Source organism: Salvelinus sp. IW2-2015, linkage group LG35, assembly GCF_002910315.2.
Source record: "Salvelinus sp. IW2-2015 linkage group LG35, ASM291031v2, whole genome shotgun sequence".
In the NCBI taxonomy this organism is placed as follows: Eukaryota; Metazoa; Chordata; class Actinopteri; order Salmoniformes; family Salmonidae; genus Salvelinus; species Salvelinus sp. IW2-2015.
Genome location: NC_036874.1, coordinates 8,191,391 through 8,215,081, shown reverse-complemented (window position 1 = coordinate 8,215,081; position 23,691 = coordinate 8,191,391). Strand labels below are relative to the sequence as shown.

The 23,691-nt window shown below is 40.9% G+C and overlaps 4 protein-coding genes across 6 annotated transcripts; 2 read left to right on the top strand and 2 right to left on the bottom strand.

Annotated features, from left to right (window-relative positions):
• Positions 1-207: 207 nt before the first annotated feature.
• Positions 208-4,311, bottom strand: LOC111958559 (C-type lectin domain family 12 member B). Of its 2 annotated transcripts, XM_023979816.2 has the most exons (5): positions 2,341-4,311; positions 2,057-2,147; positions 1,417-1,524; positions 1,030-1,335; positions 208-710 (listed from the first exon to the last, which is right to left on the bottom strand). In XM_023979816.2, exons 2-5 carry the CDS (start codon positions 2,070-2,072, stop codon positions 517-519), a joined length of 624 nt encoding a protein of 207 aa, XP_023835584.2. In that variant the 5' UTR covers positions 2,073-2,147; positions 2,341-4,311; the 3' UTR covers positions 208-516. The 2 variants fall into 2 exon arrangements, with proteins under 2 accessions (XP_023835584.2, XP_070293530.1); XM_070437429.1 differs by lacking the exon at positions 2,341-4,311 and having other exon boundaries at positions 2,057-2,309.
• A 418-nt stretch (positions 4,312-4,729) lies between these two features.
• On the bottom strand, positions 4,730-12,818 carry LOC111959093 (C-type lectin domain family 12 member B). 2 transcript variants are annotated; one of them, XM_023980533.1, is made up of 7 exons: positions 12,680-12,818; positions 7,086-7,166; positions 6,647-6,754; positions 6,257-6,559; positions 5,738-5,898; positions 5,299-5,420; positions 4,730-5,195 (listed from the first exon to the last, which is right to left on the bottom strand). In XM_023980533.1, exons 1-7 carry the CDS (start codon positions 12,741-12,743, stop codon positions 5,057-5,059), a joined length of 978 nt encoding a protein of 325 aa, XP_023836301.1. In that variant the 5' UTR covers positions 12,744-12,818; the 3' UTR covers positions 4,730-5,056. The 2 variants fall into 2 exon arrangements, with proteins under 2 accessions (XP_023836301.1, XP_023836300.1); XM_023980532.2 differs by lacking the exon at positions 12,680-12,818 and having other exon boundaries at positions 7,086-7,769.
• A 1,160-nt stretch (positions 12,819-13,978) lies between these two features.
• On the top strand, positions 13,979-20,786 carry LOC111958855 (nestin-like). The gene is made up of 4 exons (XM_023980161.2): positions 13,979-15,002; positions 15,895-16,019; positions 19,291-19,364; positions 20,036-20,786. The coding sequence occupies exons 1-4, from the start codon at positions 14,187-14,189 to the stop codon at positions 20,698-20,700; spliced, it is 1,680 nt and encodes a 559-aa protein (XP_023835929.1). The 5' UTR covers positions 13,979-14,186; the 3' UTR covers positions 20,701-20,786.
• A 517-nt stretch (positions 20,787-21,303) lies between these two features.
• LOC139023708 (nestin-like) lies at positions 21,304-23,126 on the top strand. Its single transcript, XM_070437373.1, has one exon. The coding sequence runs from the start codon at positions 21,501-21,503 to the stop codon at positions 22,770-22,772; it is 1,272 nt and encodes a 423-aa protein (XP_070293474.1). The 5' UTR covers positions 21,304-21,500; the 3' UTR covers positions 22,773-23,126.
• Positions 23,127-23,691: the final 565 nt, after the last annotated feature.

Genomic DNA, 23,691 nt, shown 5'->3' with positions numbered 1-23,691 from the left:
ATGCAATAAAATGCAAATTAATTACTTAAAAATCATACAATGTGATTTTCTGGATTTTTGTTTTAGATTCCGTCTCTCACAGTTGAAGTGTACCTATGATAAAAATTACAGACCTCTAAATGCTTTGTAAGTAGGAAAACCTGCCAAATCGGCAGTGTATCAAATACTTGTTCTCCCCACTGTATATACACAATTCTATTAATGTATTGATTAGCTCATACCCGATTCCTTTTATCAAAATATTTGATGCTCAAGAAGTACGACACATTGCCAAAAGTTAGAAAAGTCTTATTTGAAGCCCATTCTTAGCCTACAAAATGAGACAACAGGAAGTACCACTTTCATACCATATAACAAGGAGCACCGTTGTAGCAGTGTTAATGAACTTCATGTTATGAGGGTGTTTCCATGAACATACAGGAGCTATATATCACATTTTAATATGGTTCCTACTTTTTGTACATTTGTATTGCTTGAGTAACCCGTTAAAGGCTGTGTGAATCTCCCTTAAAGCATTTACCTGTAGCAGTGTCCTACCTGTTCCTCTTGACTGCCTATGTCAACCAAATCGGCATTGTTGTTTTTGCAGTGCTGTCTGCTTCCTTGCCAGGTCCTCCAAAGGTGACCGAAGGGGACTTTAATGTGCAGAAACAGGTAACAACTGGATTGGAACAGCACCCAGCCAACTTGACAAGGTTTGCACTCTCTATCTGTGCAACATGAAACATGAAACATGCAAAGTAATATAATAATATTAATATATACCATTTAGCAGATGCTTTTGTCCAAAGCGACTTAGTCATGCGTGCATACATTTGTTCTACGAGTGGTCCTGGGAATCAAACCCACTATCCTGGCATTGCAAGTGCCATGCTCGCTCAACTGGGCAACAGAGGACCACTACGACCAGCTACATAGTGTTTTTGACATTTAAAGTAACAAAGTATCACTGTGACATACATTCTAGACCATCAGCATATGAAGCAATTCAAATTAATGAGGAAATATTAACAAGGATGGAAACTTTACCTTTGGTGTTGGCATCTTCATGTGGGCAGTAGTTATCAACTGGGAAATTCTTCAACTGAAATATGACCCCAAGAGTCCAGTTGAGCCCATCCCTGTCTCTTGACAAGTTCATCCTCTCTGCCTTCAATTGCTGGTTTTCAGTAGACACATTGATGTAATCGCTCTGCAAAATGTGATTGGCTACACTCAGCTTGCAGTAGAGATTCATTAGGTCCTGATTGGCTGCCAGTAGGGATATATGCTCATCTGTTAGCTGCTCCAGTTCCCTCACCAAATTTGTGTTGTGCTCTGAGAGGGCAGTGCTGACTGTGGAGAGAAGGACATGCTTACTCAACCTGCACCTCTCCAAATTCCATATTATTGTGTCTTTATGATCCACATACTCACAGTAGACACAGAAAGGTAAAATGGCTGACACCAACAGGATACAAATAACCCCCAAACACACTGCCACTCCTCCAAAGCGTTGAGAGTGGGGAGCAGGGCCCTCCTCCACTAGGAATAGCAAAAATAGGAGTGCATTATAGCTACATTTTAATATGCTTCATTAGTGAATCTGACAGTATGCTATTATTCAAAGGAGTCAAATAATTGAACAATAAATGGTGGATATTGAGCTCTTATTTAACACACGCTGTGGCAGGACCAGGTTGACTGGGTGCACTCCACCTTGCCTTTACTTCAACATATGGCATATGTTCTTCCTTTTCCTCTTTTTTTTCGTGGGAGAGGGAGATTATTCATTCGTTTTTACACAGAGGTACTTGATTAAACCTTAATTTACAATTCATTTGGCATCAATGTTCTCCAACACAGAATTGGTAAAACATTCAAATAATCTGGAATAAATAGCTGCCATAACTGGCTTGCTTGCTTTAAGCATCCATCAACTTGAACATTTAAAAACATGGCGATTTAAATAAAACCGTTTTAGGGCTAGGTCTGGCAGTGAGAATGAGCTGAATTGGTAGAAATGCACTATAAGAGAGTAAGATAGATGAAGAGAGAAAGAAATGCTAAGACTCACCTTTTGGTGAAGACATGTTTTAAAACCACTGTAGAGTAATGCAGCTCTTCTGGCATCCTTCGGATACAAATAAAACCATAACCAATGGTGTCTGAAATACATGTGCGACTACTGTTAAAAAGCATTCCTTACACCAGGACTTTTCAACAGGAAAATAAAGAAAAATAGTTCTCTGTCTGCATTGATCTGTTTCATTTAAAGCAAACAGGCTTATGTTTCGTCATTGGATGCCTTCATAAGCGCCTTTTCTTTATTTTTCAGTTTATTTAAAGGTAGTTATTTACCTGTTGAAGTGTCCTGGGGTGAGGAAGGCTTTTTGGGACTTTCAAGTCCCTCAGTCGAGCACCTGATTCCCTTTTTTGTTCAAGCTGGTCTGAAGCGTGTTTCGGTACGCTTTATTTCTACAAGTGTGACTACTGTTGTTATCCCCAATAGGATCTGTATAAGTACTTCTGGGTCGACTCTGGTTTGCATTAATTACTCACAGATAATCTCCACCCAGCCGGCTCTCTCTCACTGTAGCAATTGAGCCTGGGGATGAGGTTACTTCACAAACAGACATTTCACTGTACAGATTCACACATCTGACTCAAAAGGGGAAGAAGGTATGTTTACGTGTCATGATGGTAACGTTGCTGTGTGGTACTCAATATGGAAAGCTCTATAGCTGTGGGAAACAGAAATACGATTGTCTTTCATTCCTCTCTTGTTTTAGGGTGAGCATATCTCTGAAGACTTGCCATACCCTCCTTATACCCTCCAGTCACTGATTGATTCTTAAAAAAATAAGTAGACCGAGCCACATTGACTGGTTACAAGTTCAAGGAAATTCCCTGACTTGCTAAGATGTCAGAAAACAGTTTTCCAATTTGTCTGTAATAGATATTAAGTTATTTCCCATATGAATGCAGTAGATCTTCAGTACACTATTGAGCCAACCCTAGGAGGTTGAATGGAAGCGGGGTTGCCACTGTACAATATGGACGTGGGGCTGTTGCAATGTTGAATACTGTCACCAGAGGGTAGTATTGAGGTCAAAATGGATCTGAGAAAATAGCTATGCCATTTGTTTATTAAAAATAAACATGGACACTACTATGCTCATATCTAGCAACCTTTTATCTGATGTAGCATTGTTTAAAACATCCATGTTGAGAATATTAACAATACAGGACCCCCGTACAAGAAGCGGTATATAATCACCAGTTGATGCACACAAAATGATTTCTAATATCCATTCCACTAAAATGTATATTGTTAAGTCTGTTGACAGGACACAAAACATTTTTTAATGGTTTTGCAATAATGTCAGATTCAAATATACTGTGTTTCATATGTCTATGAGAAGAAGTGAACATTGGAGCTCTGACCACAAGCTCCTAAATGCCTGATCTCTTTGCCTCTCCAAGAATCTTAGGCAAGTCCTCATCAATCTTGCTCCATATTATTTATTTTTTAGAGGTATGAACTCATTGTGTTACCTGTCCTCTGTCTGCTTGTCCTCTTTGCATGTTTAGTTTTTACCTTTTATTTTAGGTTCTCCCTTCATCTCGCTCTCCTCTATTGCTGCATCCAATTTCTTTTTCTTTTTTGGAGGGGAGTCCACCGCAGTTTCTGATTGGTTGCTTTCTCTACGTTAGTGTGTTCTATCTCCGCTGAATCCTCTTTGTTCTTGGACGACTTCTTATTTTTGATATTAGTGTCTGAGTCAGTCACTTGGAGAAATTCATGATTTAATTGACATTACAGTTTTGTAGAAGACTGTCTCTGCATATACATTTGCAATTATTTAATTAAATATGTACACAATGGTTTTAGTTTATCTGATAAAGATTTTGAGACTATTTTGTGTAAAACATTAACTAATGTTATCAAATTAATCTTATTGGATAATTGATGGGCTGAATAAAGGATTGGACCCCATCTTTTGCTCAATGAGCTTTCCTTACTACTCTCTGTGATGTGACACATTTGCATGATGCTTAAAGAGGAATCAATTTTGGACTAAAAGTAATGATATGTACCCATTGATTCTTAAAGAATATAACTTATAAATGCCTCATGAGCTTCGTTCAACTGTGATTCTTCATCAGAACCAAAATTATAAGCTTGTTTTCCTCCAATGTTTGTAATCAAAATACATGTAAATAAACACTATATAGCCCCATAACATGGTTAAAACTATAATTTTGATATCATGGATGGTCAGTCATTGCATCCATGGCTCTTTCTATGAATTTGACAGTGGTTACATTTCTCCAGCCCCATCCCTCAGCTTTTTTTTTTTTTTTTACCAAAACAGGGGCGGGGATTTCTTTGTTATTGTTTCAACTCCTGATTGCTGCTTTAAATAAAGATTTAATCAAGTGCCTAAAGCTGCTGATTTAGAAGTATTGTATAGTTTATAAAACAGTGATTTCATTAAAAACTTCCATTCCATGTATTAAACTTGTACTTCATATGCTAAGTAAGATCTTTCAAAATCGAAAGAAGACAATCTTGGAAGACAAGTCCTGCTTTGCTTTGTAAACTGAATATGATATGATTTCTGATCTATGAAAGGCCAAAACAAATGTTATTCTAAAACACTACGAACATAATACAATAAGACAATAGAAGAACATACATTTATTGTCAAAGTGAAAAGATTGACATTAAAGAAAATATGCCTGATTTATATGAAAGGTCAAAACGGAACATTATTTTTTAAACTTCTCTATAGCTACATTACAACAGATCCTTGGTTGTTAACATATCAAAAACATACAACCAGAACCGGATTGGGGTCAATTCAAATTGAAGTCAGCTAATGAAGGTTTTCCATTGTAAATGTTTAATTAAAATCACTTCCTGAATTGAGTGAATTCGAATTGACCCCAACAGACAGATGCAGGGGTCCTTAAGTTAGAAGAATAAAACTCAATGTAATTCTCAAGTGGAGATGCAATAATATATGAGTTCAGTATGTGAGAATAGCTCTTGAAAGAGTGTCCCTGCAATTTAATTTGACCATATTAAGGCTCTACTCTCACAGATCCAACGGTTCTCCATGCTACACGATTCAGCATTCCAATTAACCAAAGGTGCATTATTTGGGACAGTTAACACGCAATTACCCCCAGTTTGTTTTTTCCAAAACCTGTGAAAAGAGAACACCACCATGAATGAAAAGAAATGACTGAGTCAAATAATGATTTAACAATGCTTCTTTGTTGTGTTTACATTGAGTGAAACATCCTTACCCATCAGTCTGTTGACTTCCATTAACCCAGAGCCATTGGCTGACATGAGCTATGTCAGTCAAACCGATCCAGTATCCATGATGCATATCAAAGTAGAATTGAGTGTGGTTATGAATGAATTCCTGAATGTGAAATGAATGAAACAAGTAGTTAAAAAAAAAAATGTATATGGTAATCCACAGTTTCAGGAGAGAGTGTCTAAACGTTTTGAATAAATGTATCTAATCAGGTCCAAATGAGCAAGAATAACAAACGGCACAACAGGTAGCAGCAGTATAATGACCTTTGTGCTTTTGTTTTTCAGCAACGACTGCTTTACCTTGAGCTCATATCTATATATCACACATTATAATATAGTTCCCATTTCACTTTTTGGAGATCCACTTTAAATGTGAAATGAATCTGTCCCTTAAAACTCTAGTCTGTAGCATTGTCCCACCTGTTCCTTTTGACTTCCTATGACAAGCAAATCCGAATTATGTTGTTTGCAATTCTCTCTGCTTTGTTGCCAGGTCTTCCAGGGACTGGAAGGGTATAAAATCTGGTAACAACTAGATTGGAACAACAGCCACCCACTTCGACAAGGGTTACACTTTCTCTCTGCAACAATGAAGAATTACAGGTAATAATTATTAGTTGGTAATTATTAGGTAATTATACTACATACGTATTATCAATATTACAGAGTAAGATAGAAAGTGTAAAGTTTGTATTTAGTGTACACTAAGGGTGTCAAACTCATTCCGTGGAGGGCCGAGTGTCTGCAGGTTTTAGTTTTGTCCTTCAATTAAGACCTAGACAACCAGGTGAGGGGAGTTCCTTACTAATTAGTGACCTTAAATCATCAATCGAGTACAAGGGTGGAGCGAAAACCCACAGACACTTGGCCCTCCGTGGGATGAGTTTGACACGTGGTGTACACTATGATGAAAACAAGGCCAACAGGAAGGGGGCTTACCTCCTACGTCATCTTTTGGTGAACAATATTGATTGACTGGAAAATCTTCAAACTGATATATGGACCTAAGATTCCAGTTCAGTCTATCCCTCTCTCTTGACAATGCTTCTTTCTCAGCCGCTAAACGTTGGTTTGCAGTGCTTACATTGCTATAATCACTCCGCAAAATGTGATTGGCTGTACTCAGATTGCTGTTGAGGTTCGTAAGGTCCTGATTGGCCGCCAGTAGGAATGCACGCGCATCTGTTAGTTGCTTCAGTTCCCTCACTAACTTTGTGTTGTGCTCTGACAGAGCAGTGCTGACTATGGAGAGAGAAGAACATGTTTACTCTATGATGTCATCCTGCAACCCCTCCACAATCCATATTATGTTATGATCCACATACTCACAGTACACATAGAGGCCTATAATGGCTGAAACCAAGAGGACACAAAGAACACCCAAACACACTGCCACTCCTCGAAGGGGTTGAGAGTGGAGAGCAGGCCTCTCATCCACTAGGAATAGCAAAAATAAGATTAATGTTATTATAGCCATATATATTGTTAGCATAAGTGTATACATTTAATGGTAAGCGTTATTCCATAATTTGATGAAATCTAATAATTGAACAATAAATGGTGGATAATTTGAGGAAATGTATTTCTTATTTTATTCAAGCGGATAAGGTACTCGCATAGGCAGTGACGTAATTCCTCTATGCCAAATTGCCGTTCAGACGGTGTTAAAGCGATAAAACATGTAATTGTTGGAGGCGACCCGGATATCTAGAGAGACTAATTGCACAATAACGCAGATCTTCCGCAGTTCTGTATCTCTGAAATGTACCTGCTGTGGCAGGATTCCGTTGAGTGACTGCACTTCCCTTAACCTTTACTTCAGCATATACTGTTTCTTCCTCTTTTTTCTCTGTGGGGAAGAGAAAGGGGACACATACATATTCAATATTATTAACCCATTTGTTAACCCATAAAGATTTTAAAGTATGTAAAAAACGTATGTTATATTCTCTGGTAATTGTGACCAATGTGAGCATACATTGCTCTGCCTATAATACAATTAACAAACATTTACCCCCATCCCTCAGCCCAATATCTTTATACCTCAGTCCACTTACCCACACACCTAAACCCGAATAACCCACACAACCCAGCCCTGTTACCCCCATCCCTCAGCCCAATATCTTTATACCTCAGTCCACTTACCCACACACCTAAACCCGAATAACCCACACAACCCAGCCCTGTTACCCCCATACCCATACCCTAATCCTAACACCCACATGCCAATACCCTAATATTGAAACAATCAAGTACTGATACATCCATATCCTACCCTTAAATGTCCTATTTGTTACTCATAGACCCCAGTTTCTTTGTCAAAACTCCTCGTCCCTGTTGCTTTCCTATTCTTCAAAGTAGCCACCCTTTGCCTTGATGACAGTTTTGCACACTCTTGGCATTCTCTCAACCAGCTTCATGAGGTAGTCACCTGGGTCCGGATTCACAAAATCTTAAGAAAAAATGTATTATTAACTTAAAGAAAGTTAAGCAAAGTTGCTATTCCTCAAAACGGTTATTGGAAAGGTTATTGCACTATTTCTTATGTTTCTCCTTAAGCAAAAAGTTTACAAGAAATTAGATTCTTTAATGGATTTGTTCTTAATTCCAAGATGGCTAAACTCTTGTCTTAAACTCTGGGCAGTGAGAGAATAAGCAATTGAACATGTTTAATCCACTCAAACGTCAAATGAAAGTTTCAGTATAGATTATTTTAAACCAAAGTACATATTTTAGAACAGTAATCTCAGTAGGAAATATGCTAACATGATTGCCATTGCTAGCTAGATAGCTAGCTAAATTGGTTGCCTAGCAACAGACATCAGAACAAACATAAGAAGATTCGTAAGAAGATATGAGGAGTTCGTAAGAAAATCAATAAAGGGGAATGGAAACACTATGATATAGAACGCCAGCTAACTGTAAGTGTACATCGCCATATTGGCATTGTTGCATCACTGGCAGGAGAGAGCATTTTGGAATTCCCCAAAATGTCTGAATTTACAGAGTAGCTCCAAGTCTGAGAATTAGTTTATTACAGAGAATGACATAATTGTTAGTTAGGGAGCCAATAAACCTACTGAAGCCGTTCATGTTTGAGCCGATCGTTGCCCCAGATCAAAGAGTTTGTTCTCGTAGCAGTAACAACACAGATATGCCGCCTGAAACACCTCAGCTAGAGGGCAAACACAAACTGGTGTGAGTGGGGATGCTGCCAGGTAATGGCTAGAGTAGGAGTGTGTGTGTTGTAGAGAGATGGTAGCGATACAGCACAATATCCCAGCGGATGGTGGCTGTATTATGCAGTCAGAAGTTCCTGTCAGTCTGTCTGGATGGCAATGTATTTATTGAATGTGTTACTAATCCATATGAAGGACTTCCTGGCAGAAGAGGTTATTCGACCAGTCAGCAGCTGATATGCCAGTTAAATAATTGGTAAAATTTTGCTTGATTATAAATTGCTTAAGGTAATATCAGTAGTGGGTAGGTGTTCAGTATTTTATAATGATGTTTATCATCAGCTCTGTTTGCCAAGTTGGTAACACATTTACCTTTAGATTAGACAACAGGAGTTCGAATCGCAGACAGCATCATGATTCATGAAATCTCATTCTAACCAATAATGGGGCGTGCTCATTGTAAATACATTGTGATTTAGTTTCGGTATCAGACTAACATTTCTTATGATTTTGTTTGCAGAGCTTATCTCCAGTTCACACTATCGGCACAAGGGAGAATTGGACGAGGTGTATGGCGTCTCATCCCTGCTTGTGCCGTTTCCTCCAAAACACCATGCCCAAACCGGACACGCACAAATTGATTTGGTCCCGCACACCAAACGCGATCACAACACGCAGGTTGAAATATCAAAACAAACTCTGATCCAATTATGTTAATTTGGGGGCAGGTCGAAAAGCATTAAACATTTATGGCAATTTAGCTAGCTAGCTTGCAGTTCCTAGCTAATTTGTCCTATTTAGCTAGCTTGCTGTTGCTAGTTGTGTTGTGACAAGATAGGGGTGGTATACAGAAGATATCCCAATTTGGTAAAAGACCAAGTCCATATTATGGCAAGAATAGCTCAAATAGGCAAAGAGAAACGACAGTCCATCAAGAGCCAGAGTTCATTAGAGTTACCAGCCTCAGAAATCGGCATTTAACTGCACCTCAGATTGCAGCCCAAATAAATGCTTCACAGAGTTCAAGTAACAGACACATCTCAACATCAACTGTTCAGAGGAGAATGCGTGAATCAGGCCTTCATGGTCGAATTGCTGCAAAGAAACCACTTCTAAAGGACACCAATAAGAAGAAGAGACTTGCTTGGGCCAAAAAACACGAGCAATGGACATTAGACCGGTGGAAATCTGTCCTTTGGTCTGATAGGTCACAATTTGAGATTTTTGTTTCCAACCGCCGTAGCTTTGTGAGAGACAGAGTAGGTGAACAGATAATCTCCGCATGTGTGGTTCCCATCGTGAAGCATGGAGGAGGAGATGTGATGGTGTGGGGATGCTTTGCTGGTGACACTGTCTGTGACTTATTTAGAATTCAAGGCACAATTAACCAGCATGGCTATCACAGCATTCTGCAGCGATACGCCATCCCATCTGGTTTGCGCTTAGTGGGACAATAATTAATTTTTCAATAGGACAATGACCCAAAACACACCTCCAGGCTGTGTAAGGACTATTTCACCAAGGAGAGTGAAGGAGTGCTGCATCAGATGACCTGGCCTCCACAATCACCCGACCTCAACCCAATTGAGATGGTTTGGGGACCTCAGAGTGAAGGAAAAGCAGCCAACAAGTGCCCAGCATATGTGGGAACTCCTTCAAGACTGTTGGAAAGGCATTCCTCATGAATCTGGTTAAGAGAATGCCAAGAGTGTGCAAAGCTGTCATCAAGGTGAAGGGTGGCTACTTTGAAGAATATTAAATATAAAATATATTTGGATTTGTTTAACACTTTTTTGGTAACTTTACTACATGATTCCATATGTGTTATTTCATAGTTTTGATGTCTTCACTATTACGCTGCAATGTAGAAAATAGTAAAAATAAGATATATTTTTTTAATGAGTATGTGTGTCCAAACTTTTGACCGGTACTGTACTGTACTGTTTATAAATTAGAGACACTGTATTAATTATTTTACCTCAAGTATCATGGATTCAATGTATTGAAAATTAAGGCACATGTGCTACATGACAAAAAGTGTGTGGACACATCTCATTCCAAAGTCATGGGCATTAATATGGAGTTGCTCCCCCTTTTGCTGTAATAACAGCCTCCACTCTTCTGGGAAGGCTTTAATCTAGATGTTGGAACATTGCTGCGGGGACTTACTTCCATTCAGCCACAAGAGCATTAGTGAGGTTGGGCACTGATGTTGGGCGATTAGGCCTGGCTCTCAGTCGGCGTCCCAATTCATTCCAAAGGTGTTCGATGAGTTGAGGTCAGGGCTCTGTGCAGGCCAGTCAAGTTCTTCCACACCGATCTCGACAAACCATTTCTGTATGGACTTGCTTTGTGCATGGGGGCATTGTCATGCTAAAACAGGAAAGGACCTTCCCTAAAAGGTTGCCACAAAGTTGGAAGCACAGAATCGTCTAAAATGTCATTGTATGCCCTAGTGTTAAGATTTCCCTTCACTGGAACTAAGGGGCCTAATCCGAACCATGAAAAACGTCCCCAGACCATTATTCCTCCTCCACCAAACTTTACAGTTGGCATTGGGGCAGGTAGCGTTCTCCTGGCATCTGCCAAACCCAGAATCGTCCATCGGACCGCCAGATGGTGAAGCGTGATTCATCACTCCAGAGAACGAGTTTCCACTGCTCAAGACTCCAATAGCAGCGAGCTTTACTCCACTGCAGCCTACGCTTGGCATTGCACATGGTGATCTTAGGCTTGTGTGCGCTGCTCGGCCATGGAAACCCATTTCATGAAGCTCCCGACGAACAGTTCTTGTGCTGACGTTGCTTCCAGAGGTAATTTGGAACTCGGTAGTGAGTGTTGCAACCGAGAACAGGCGATATTTACGTGGTATGCACTTCATCACTAGGTGGTTCCATTCTGTGAGCTTGTGTGGCCTACCACTTCGCGGCTGAGCTGTTGTTGCTCCTCATTGTTTCCACTTCACAATAACAGGACTTAATTGACCGGGGCAGCTCCAGCAGGACAGAAATTTGACAAACTGACTTGTTGGTAAGGTGGCATCCTATGACGGTGCCATGTTGAAAGTTACTGAGCTCTTCAGTAAGTACATTCTACTGCCAATGTTTGTTTATGGAGATTGCATAACTGTGTGCTCAATTTTATACACCTGTCAGCAACGGGTGTGGCTGAAATAGCCGAATTGTCACGCGCTGACCTTAGAGATCCTTTTTATGTCTATTTTGGTTTGGTCAGGGCGTGAGTTGGGGTGGACATTCTATGTCTTGCATTCTATGTTAATTTTTCTATGCTTTCTATTTCTTTGTGTTTGGCCGTGTTTGGCCGTGTGTTGTTCTCAATCAGAGGCAGCTGTCTATCGTTGTCTCTGATTGAGACCCATACTTAGGTAGCCTTTTTCCACCTGTGTGTTGTGGGTAGTTGTTTTCTGTTTTGTGTTGTTTCACCTGACAGGACTGTTTCGTTTCTTACATTCTCTTTGTTATTTTTGTTTCGTGTTCTGTTATAATAAATTAACATGGACACTTACCACGCTGCGTTTTTGTCCGATCTTTCCTGTTCATCAGATGAAGAAGATCGTTACACGAATCCACTAATTTGAAAGAGTGTCCACATACTTTGGTATATATAGTGTTTGTAAACTAGACCGTTTAAACAATATATTTACAGAGAAATGTTTTATTTATATCAACAACGTATTTGTTTTTAAAGCTGTTGAGTACAGACTTCTGGTGCCAAGTTTGTCTGTAAAAGTACATCTTGGAGAAATATGCTTGTGGTCTTGTGACCATTTTTGAGAAATCAAATGAAACTTCTCTAAATGATATGAAAATGTATAATATTTGAAACATTGATTATTCTCCAGAGCCTGTAAAGTACAAAAAATATATTCTTGCTATTGTGACCCATGAGATTAAATGGGTTAAGAATGTAATTTGTACTTGATTAAAACATAATGACAGAGTAGATTTGCCATCACAAAGACAAAAAAAACATGAACATGATTCAGCGTACTGTAGCAGCCATATCTGGCTCACTTGATTTAAGGACCCTTTAATTGGAATATTCACAAACAACTGTGATTGTTATAGTCTTCAGTCTGGAATTGACATTTTTGAAACTGATAGAAATTAAATAAAAGTGAGTGACATTGATGAAGAGATGAGAAAGAAAGGCCAAGACTCACCTTTCAGCAAAGAAATTATGGGATTCTTGAAAACCACTGTAGAATATTGCAGCTCTTCTGCCATCCTTTAGTTGTCAACAGTGTGTTTCTTAGAGAGATACAAGTACAGAGAAACCTTACCCAGTATTGATCTATATGAGTGGTGACGGCTCCAATTAGGACCTGTATTAGGACTTCTGCTTAGACTCGGGTTTTCATTACTCATGTCAGACAACAATTTCACTGAGAAGAGGAAGTCATGTTGACGTGCCATTGCCATACACCTGTACTCAATATGAAAAACTGTATGGAAACAATAGGCATACAACTGTGAATGGAAAACAGAAATAGTTTTGTACATAGTGTATCTCATTCTATGCTCATTTGTTTTAGTATGAGGACACCTCTGAAGACATGCCATACCCTCCTGTCAGTGGTTGCTTGAGATGTTTTTTGAGAAGTTGGCCAATTCACATTGTGGTTGACTGGTTTACAAGTTAAAGGGAATACCCCGACTTGCTAAGACTTCAGAACATGTAGTAATGTGTTTCTCATTTGTCTGTAATTAATTTCCCATATGTCTGCAATAGATCTTCAGGACACTATTGAGCCAGAGGGGTTGGGTTAAATGCGGAAGACACATTTCAGTTGAAGGCATTCAGATGTACAACTGATTAAGTACCTCCCTTTCCCAACCATAGGATCAAGGTTAAATGGAAGTGGACTTGATACTGGATGGACGTGGGGCTGCTGTAATGTTGAAATACTGTCACCAGAGGGTAGTAGTGAGGTCAAAATGGATCTGAGAAGTAGATACATCACTATTTTTAATTAAAAAACTATCCAATTAGATTGATTTAGCCTATCATTTCTAAACATGTGTGACAATCAGAGTTGTCTTAGTCCAAATACAAATGTTTCCTCTAGGCTTCCTGTCAAGTCTCTTCATTTACAGTGCCGTATTAGAGTATTGTATTCGTGCTATGGCATTTAGACTACTGAATGTAATATGTAAGGCTAACAATTACACACAATTTGTTTTTTTATCCCCCAAAAAAACTGGTGTAAAGAAATACATAATTTCATAAATAACAACTGAATATGTACTTGTAGAGAGATAACAGAAATCATTCATTCAAAATGTGAATTTCTCCCAGTGAATAAGAAAAAGACACGCAGCAGTGCTAGAGTTAACCCCCAAATGACATCACCGCTCACTCCCACCTCCCTCTCTTCCCTCCTCTCCATCCCTCCTCCCCTTTCTTCCCCTCTGCCCTCCCCCTGCATTAATTCCAGTATGAAAGGAGAGTATCTCACCAGCGGTCACACTCCAGGATGCAAGCAGCCTCACAGCAGATTCTGACCATCACACACAGGCTTGGAGAGAGAGAGAGAGAGAGAGAGAGAGAGAGACCGAATCAGCACCTCACACACATTGCCAGAACCATCTCGCTCCAGGGTAGGGAATACTTACTTTAAAAAATTTGAATTACTCAACCAGCATTACTATCTGTCCTCTCTCTCTGACATGGAGCTCCACCGCCTCCGACACAACCACAGCCACCGAACCGACGACAAGCTCCAGATGCTGAACCTCAACCAACGCCTGGAGACCTACCTGGGCCGAGTGAGGCTGCTGGAGGAGGAGAACAAGCTACTATGCCAGGAGATCCAGGCCCTGAGGGGCAGCGGCCAGGGGGGGCGGATGGGCCTGGAGGACAAGCTGAGCCTGGCCAGGCAAGAGGTAGAGGAAGCCTGGAGGAAGAAGGATCAGGTGGAGCTGGAGCTAGGGAGCCTGGGTGAAGAGCTCCAAGTCCTGGGGCTGCAGAGACAGTGGGAGGCAGACGCCCATGGGGAGGTGAAGAAGAAGCTGGCAGACAGCAGGAAGCAGATGGAGGAGGAGAGGAGGGCTCAGATCTGGTTAAGAGAGAAGGTGAGCCAGCTAGAGAAACAAATCCAGTTCCAGATACAAACCCACCAGGAAGATGTTGCCGGCTTCCAGGCTACACTAACCCATGTCAGACCTGCACTGCCACCCCCTCCACCCCAAACGGGAACCCAGCTGCCCAGCCTCCAGGAGCTGGGTGAGGAGTACTCCCAGATGGCTGTCAGGGCGTGGCATGAGGCAGCCATGGTGTTTCAGGGCCAGGTGGACAGCCTGGACGAGTCTCTAAACCAGGCCAGAACCCGGTTGGCTCAGGTGGGCCAGGAGAAGATTGAGAGCCAGCTGAAACTTCAGGCCCTGGAGAATGAGCTGCAATCAGCCCAGGATAGAAGGCAGTGTCTGGAGAGGAGTGTGGCCAAACAAAGAGACAGGCAGAGGCAAGAGATACAAAACCTGCAGGTAAGAACAGTTAAAGTAGCCGACCCTGGTCTTTGGTGTGGGCGTATTTATGGGTGTGGGTTTATTCATGTCAATATCTCATAGGTAACTTTGTTAACAGTGTCATTTGCCAATTCAATCATAAAACAGTATCAATTAGATTATTTAGAACTTCTGTTCACCTGAACTGAGACTGAAGCCATAAAAGTGAGAGTCCTAACCATACTATTAAATTCCATATCGAGTGAGGCTTTAATAATCATGCATTGTTTAAAACGTCTTGAGTGTGTTGTCTGAATGTGACTGCTGTCTGGGATTTAGGACCTTCTAATGATTTCAGTCCAAAGACAAATTACAATGTGCTTGTTGTGTATCTTGCCAGTTAATCAAGACAGCTAAAGCTGCTTCCAGTTGAGCAAACCAGAGCAAAACAAAACGTTTCAAATGTCAGTCATAGCAGAATGTTTTTCAAATGGACATGGCCGAAAATAAAAACAGGAACAATATGGTAATTTTATTAAAACAAGGTGTTTTTGTCCAAATGAGTCTGATATCTATGACGTAGAAACATACCAACACAGTATCTCTGAGAAGGCTTATATTGTGCTCCCTTTCATTTGAAATGCTAATGAAATGTTTGGACAGAAACAGCATGATGGACTGGCATAGGCTGGGGCTCTGGGAATTAGTTCCAGGTCATCATTTATCCAGAAAGGTCAAAAATCCACACTGGGGCCCAACCATAAGATGCAGGGAACACAACATTGAACATTCTATGTTCTATGCTGGGCATAAGCTCTTGCCATGGGACCAGGAACCATAATTCGGTGCCTTCAATACCTGTTCATGTGCTATGGTTGGATAACATCAATGCCATTTCCAATCAATTCTCTTCCCTTTTCCTGTTCCACAGGCCCATCTGGACGTGTTGGAGATGGAGAAGGGGGCGCTGGGAAATCAGATTGACACTCTCCTGACAGAAAGTAGGGGTCTGCTGCAGCTGAAGATGTCTCTAGGCATGGAGGTGGCCACATACAGGTACGGTACATGTCACAGTACATACAGTCGTATGAAAAAGTTTGGGCACCTCTCTGAGGCTGCATAATAATTGACTCTGTCGTCACAGAAAATGATCACAGTGGCATGCCATTCATTTTCTAATAAAAGCTGAGTACTGGGGTATTGTCCAGACAAAGATTTTTAGTGTAGCAATATTAAGTTGTATGAAATTAAATCAGATGTGAAAAATAGGCTATGCAAAAATGTGGGCACCCTTGTCATTCTGTTGATTTGAATACCTGTAACTACTTAGCACTGATTAACACACAATTGGTTTGGTGAGCTCATTAAGCCTTGAACTTCATAGACAAGTGCATCCAATCATGAGAAAAGGTATTTAAGGTGGCCAATTGCAAGTTGTTCTCTTTGACTCTCCTCTGAAGAGTGGCAACATGGGGGCCTCAAAACAACTCTCAAATGACCTGAAAACAAAGATTGTTCAACATTATGGTTTAGAGGAAAGCTACAAAAAGCTATCGCAGAGATTTAAGCTGTCAGTGTCCACTGTGAGGAACATAGTGAGGAAATGGAAGACCACAGGCACAGTTCTTGTTAAGGCCAGAAGTGGCAGGCCAAGTAAAATATCGGAGAGGCAAAGGCGAAGGATGGTGAGAACGGTCAAAAACAGCCGACAGACCACCTCCAAAGACCTACAACATCATCTTGCTGCAGATGGTGTCACTGTGCATCGTTCAACAATTCAGCGCACTTTGCACAAGGAGAAGCTGTATGGGAGAGTGATGCGGAAGAAGCCTTTTCTGCACACAAGCCACAAACAGAGTCGCTTGAGGTATGCAAACGCACATTTGGACAAGCCAGCTTCATTTTGGAATAAGGTGCTGTGGACTGATGAAACAAAGATTGAGTTATTTGGTCATAACAAGGGATGCAAAAGAACACAGCGTTCCAAGAAAAACACTTGTTACCCACAGTAAAATTTGGTGGGGGTTCCATCATGCTGTGGGGCTGTGTGGCCAGTGCCGGTACTGGGAATCTTGTTAAAGTTGAGGGTCGCATGGATTCCACTCAATATCAGCAGATTCTTGGGAAGAATGTTGAAGAATCAGTCACAAAGTTGAAGTTACGCCGGCGCTGGATATTTCAACAAGACAACGACCCAAAACACTGATCAAAATCTACCCGGGCATTTATGCAGAGGAACAAGTACAATGTTCTGGACTGGCCATCCCAGTCCCCAGACCTGAATATCATTGAGAATCTGTTGGATGATTTGAAGCGGGCTGTCCATTTTGAAGCGGGCTGTCCATGCTCGGCAACCATCAAACCTAACTGAACTGGAGATGTTTTGTAAGGAGGAATGGTCCAAAATACCTTCATCCAGAAACTCATTAGAGGCTATGGGAAGCGTCTAGAGGCTGTTATTTTAGCAAAAGMAGGCTCTACTAAATATTGATGTGATTTTTCTYTTGGGGTYCCCAAARTTATGCACCTGTCTAATTTTGTTTTGATGCATATTGCACATTTTCTGTTAATCCAATAAACCTCATTTCACTARTGAAATATTACTGTGTCCATCAGTTATTTGATAGATCAAAATGAAATTGCTGATCCAAACACCCAATTATTTATAAATGGAAATCATGGAAATTGTCAGGGGTGCCCAAACTTTTTCATACGACTGTATATCAGAAGCTACAGTACCTCTCTCATCATATCTTTAGCACGAAACTATAGACATTTTGGGCCAAATGCTAAAGGGTAACTAGTAAATCATGCATTGATGTCAATTGGAGCTTTGCTTGAAAACATTACTTGTATACAAGGATCTCAAGTTGGACGTCAGTCTTAACTAACTTGTTTTCCTTGTATGTTTATCTTCACAACCACTGATCGGATAGACCATGACAGATGAAAGTATGTTGATGGCCATCCATCCAGTTATTTTACTTATCAACTGTAGAGGGAAAGGAGACAAGGCGAGGAAGCCATGAAAGACTATTGGCACACAGCCAAAGGTGATAAGAGGTAGTGTCATTTTTTTATGTAAGCGAGGCGTGGGAAGGTTCAAATAAAGGTGTCACCTCAAGTTGGTTTGAACATGCTCTGATGAAGGCGGCAACAGCTGAAAAAGCGACACCAAGCCCACGTATGTTTGATGTCTGCAAAAAAGCCTGTCGATCAGAATATGCAAATTAAGGCAAATGTCGCAATCATCCCATCTTCACTACTATCTTCCTCTTCTTTTCCAATAGTTCTTTTCCAAACATGTTCTTTTTTTTTTTTTTTTACTTTTCTACCGATTTGTGAGAAAGCCATCATTATTAGCCCCATGTTATTAGCCCCATTTATCACATTCAAAGATGGCTTTTCAACTGGAAGTTCAGACTGAGCCCCATCACCCCTCCCCCTGTGAGAATGTGGAACAATATGTAGATGTCCAAGGCCTGTTGTCCAATAGGGCTCAGCCGTCTGGCCCAAAGGTCATCCCCTTGAAAAGGCCCGTCTCAGCTGTCTTGAGCAGGGTAACTTTATATGGGCCTTTCTCTTTCCCTTGATCTCTTCCCCCTCCATAGTGACCCCAAGGTATCAGCAGGGAATGACCAACGTATGAGCTATGGGAGTCTAGAGGAACAGGAACAAGAAGCAGGGGGAGAAGCAGAGAGCAAGTCTCAAAGAGATTTGTTAAATGCATCAAATTCATATTATCGGCACCTATACAGTACATCCCAACGCGCAATAGAACACATTGAGCAACACTTGGAATGTAATTCTGGGATCATATTGGGATATTCATGTGCACCAGTTTATAAGTATTTCTAAGTATTGTTTCATTAGAGATGCTGGTTTGAATGTGTGTTGGAATGGGCATGGTCCACATCTGTGAATACAAATGGTATTAGTTCTGCTTGGGCTAATCAGAATGTCAGGGCGTGCATGCCTGTATTTTAGGCTGTGAGTATGTGAGAGGGGGATTTGATGGCAGTGGTATGCACAGCAGATGGTTCGTCAATGACAATGTCGTCCCCACATTTCCATAACAACAGATCTCATGTTGGCAACAAAAGCCCTCCCACTTCGCTCCTCTCACCCCAGCCTATGACACATCATTTCAGAATACCCCCTAGTGTGGCCAAAGTAAAAATTATTTTGGTTATTCGTCACATTAGTATTCAAGCTGCTTCTAACCAGGACATAAGATTTTCTAGATAGTGTTGCAAAAAAATATATTACATCACTTTCCCTTTATGAATCCTTCTCTCGTTTGTCTGTGTCTGCTCTTTTCCTTCAGAGCTTTACTGGACAATGAAAGTCTGAAGGGGGATTTCTCTTCAACAAATCAGCTAAGGAGTACCTACATCTCTGGTAAAGGATCACTTCATACAGGAATCAACCAGCTAGATCAGTGACTGTGTTGTAGTACAACATGATATTGATAGGTGTCAAAGCCAACACCTACATGACATGTACTCCTGTTACTATATAATTTTACTGTAAACCAAAAGGCATCTTCCTCATACTTAAGGTGGGCAAGTCCTGACTCTGTATTGTACCGTGTATATATTCACATTAGACCAAAACAAGTGGGGGATGGGGTGGGTTGGTTAGGGGGCTGAGCTAGGCGCTTTGTGCTCTGTAACGCAAGCTACCTAGAGTCCCCAAAGGTCATTGAGCCATATGGCTTAGCTTTCCGGTAATTCAGACTGGAGGGGAAGGAAGTCATGATCAATATCTCTCCATTACTGTCTAACCTCTGTTCAGGAGAACATGTATCCTAATATTGCCTTTGAGATGGGGTTTCGAGATCTCTGTCAACCTAAGATAAAACTGAAGACATTTTGGAATAGACAGAGATTGTAAGACAAAAAGCAATCAAAGCATTGGTGAATGTTTCCTGGTATTGTTAAGATTATTGTCAGTGTGGGGGTTCATTTCAACCTTATTGATGTCTATCTACGATAGTCCCTGGCCTGTGGCCTACCCAGTACCATTATGTATGGTGTACCTATTCAATAATCTTCCTATGTCATTCACAGATGGAATGCCCAGCTCTCGAGGGGTTAAACAAAGGTTCCAGACACAGCTGGCTACCAGTCACATGATCAGGCCCATCTCTACCATCCATAGAGCAAGCCCACAATCCAATGTAACAATGATGTCCGCATCACCAATCTGGACTCAGAATCGGGTAACCCTGAACAAAACACCTGAGAGTTGTCGAAAGACAGAAGAAGAGCATATTGACTTTAGCGTAGGGTCCAACCACCAGGTAAGTTGTTCAACGCCTTACCCCAAAGTACCACAGGACGGAATTTCAGTCGACCACTTCAGACCCCAAGATATCCATAAAGAAGTCAACTATGCTGAGCCTCTCTCACCTCCCACTGAAGAGGCAGGAGCTGATGTTATATCTTTGCTTGGATCTGACCATAAGGAACAATACATGTGGGATATGGAAAAGGAGAAAGAGGATCAGAACATAGTCAGAACCTGGTTTGCTGAAGAGAAACCCGTTCTGGAATCTGTCATGAGTCACCAGGTTGAGACCTGCTTCAGTATGCCAACTGTGTTCAGCACTGATGCTCAAGAGCTCTACAGCCCTTCAGTGAGCTATGAGAGAGCAGGTTCGGTGACAGGGGCACATTCTGCTTTCTCAGCGAATGATGATAATGATGTACCTTTTTTGAAAAACGTCTTTTGAAAAAGAGGAACCTCTACTAGATATGCCTTACGGTCCCATGAATGCATCGGAGGAAAGAGATCTTGAAACAGCAAAGAAAGATGCTGAATGGGCGGGAAATGAAGGCTTGGAATCTGAAACTAAATCAGTGCTAGAACAAGCATTTGAGTATGGGGCGGGGAAAAGTTACAACAAGCCAATAGAGTTCAACCAAGAGGACAGTATGTCATATGAATCTACTCAAGCCTCCCACGGTTACAACAAGCCAATAGAGTTAACCAAGAGGACAATATGTCATATGAATCTACTCAAGCCTCCCACGGTTTAGAAGAGGCATTTTGCCATGTTAAAAGACTGGAGGAAGATGTTATTATCTCCCAAACGAGGATGAAAATGATATGTCTAACAAACATGAGGAGCAATTGGAAGATGAATGGCACGCCTATGGGTATGGTAAGGATGATTGTGAAAGATCGGGAGGATTCAATAAGGAAAATGATATGACAGAAAGAATCGGCGAGTTCAACCAAAGAGTATTATTAATCTCACAAAAGAGGATGGTGAAAATGATATGTCTAACAAAGATGAAGATCAATTGGAAGATGAATTGCACCCTATGGGTATGGTAAGGATGATTGTGAAAGAGTGGGAGGATTCAATAAGGAAAATGACATGACAGAAAGAATCGATAAGTTCAACCAAGAGAAATTATCTCATATGAATCTGCTCAAGCTTCTCACTGGTCAGAAGAGGTATTTCACCATGTTGAAAGAGTGGAGGAAGGTGACATACATTTCACAAAAGGGGATGATGAAAATGATATGTCTAACAGACGTGAGGAACAACATGCACTGAACCCCAATGGGGATGTAAAGGATGAATGGGATAGAGTGGGAGGTTACAATGAAGAGAATAGAATTGGAGAAAGAATGGATGATTGGAAAGAAGGAAAGGATCATGTGAAAGAGGAAGAGACGTGGAATAACAGAGAAACCCAACCCAATCGGTCTGATCAAGAGTATATACCTTCAAATGTAGAGAAACTGAATCAATTTGAGCAAGAGCAAATACCTTCAGGCAGAGAGAAACTGAATATATCCGACAATGACAAAGAGGATCACGATGAGGCAAACTACTGTCAAAATAATTCTGTTTCATGGAGGGCTGAGCTAGAAGGCGACAGCTATGCTCAGGACAACACACTAGCCGATACACACCCCCTGATCCGTTACAAGAGTGACGAGACGGATGTCAACACTCAGGCTTCACACATGGGCGAAAGTGACTCCAGTGATGGTGAAGAGGACAGGGAGGTTTGCCAGACAGGAACAGACACCTGTGGCGAAGGCAAGTCCAAACAGTTTGACACCATGGAGTATCTGTATGAAGAGTCAGAAGGAGACGTCATAGATCAGGAAAGTAACATGGGCTCCACTCACCAAGAGGACATGGATGCTAGCCAAACAAAGGAGCATGCTACACAGGAGAACGATGAGGAGAATGCTGTAGATCAGTTGATTCAGGAGGCAGAAGAGGAGCAATCTTATGAGGAACTTACAGAACCTGGAGAGTACTCCATGGTGTGCTCTGATGAGGACTATAATGAAGAAAGAATTGATAGATTGGTGGAGCAAGAGCTAGAGAATTTATCTATATCCAGTTACAGTGAACACTTTACTGGGCAGATGATTGAGAGCGAGTCAGTACTGAGTCTTCAAATTGAGTCTCACACTGAACTTGCCCAGACACAAGACATATTATACAGTGAGGAGGTAGAGCAGATACACTCAGAGAGACTGAATCAATCTGAGCAAGAGCATATACCATCAGGCGGAGAGAAACTGAATCAAACCGATTCAGAGCATATACCTTCAAACAGAGAGAAACTGAATGTATATGTGCAAGAACACATTCCATCAGACGGAGAGAAACTGAATCAATCTGAACAAGAGAATATACCTTCAGACGGAGAGAAACTGAATCAATCCGAGCCAGAGTATATAATTTCAGTGGGGGAGAAACTAGATATATGTGAGCAAGAACATATACCCTCAGACAGAGAAAAAATGTATCAATCGAGCCAGAGCATATAACTTCAAACGGAGAGAAACTGAATCAATCTGAGCAAGAAAATATACCTTTAGGTGAGAGAGAACTGAATCAAACCGATTCAGAGCATATACCTTCAAACAGAGAGAAACTGAATGTATATGTGCAAGAACACATTCCATCAGACGGAGAGAAACTGAATCAATCTGAACAAGAGAATATACCTTCAGGAGGAGAGAAACTGAATCAATCTTGAGCAAGAGAATATACCTTCAGGAGGAGAGAAACTGAATCAATCTGAGCAAGAGAATATACCCTCAGGAGAGAGAAACTGAATCAATCTGAGCAAGAAAATATACCCTCAGGCGGAGAGAAACTGAATCAATCCGAGGCAGAGGATATAACTTCAGGCGGAGAGACACTGGATATATGTGAGCAAGAACATATACCCTCAGACAGAGAGAAAATGTATCAATTCGAGCCAGAGCATATACCTTCAAACGGAGAGAAACTGAATCAATCTGAGCAAGAAAATATACCTTTAGGTGGAGAGAGAATAATCAATCTGAACAAGAGTATATAATTTCAAGCGAAGAGAAACTAATCAATCCGAGCAAGAAAATTTACCTTCAGGCGAAGAGAAACGGAATCAATCTGAACAAGAAAATGTTCCTTCAAGCGAAGAGAAACTGAATCAATCCGAGCCAGAGTATATAATTTTAGGTGGGAGAAACTAGATATATGTGAGCAAGAACATATACCCTCAGACAGAGAAAAAATGTATCACATTCGAGCCAGAGCATATAACTTCAAACGGAGAGAAACTGAATCAATCTGAGCAAGAGAATATACCTTTAGGTGAGAGAAAATTAATCAATCTGAACAACAGTATATAATTTCAGGTGGAGAGAAACTGAACGAAATGCACAAGAACACATACCAACAGACGGAGAAACTGAATCA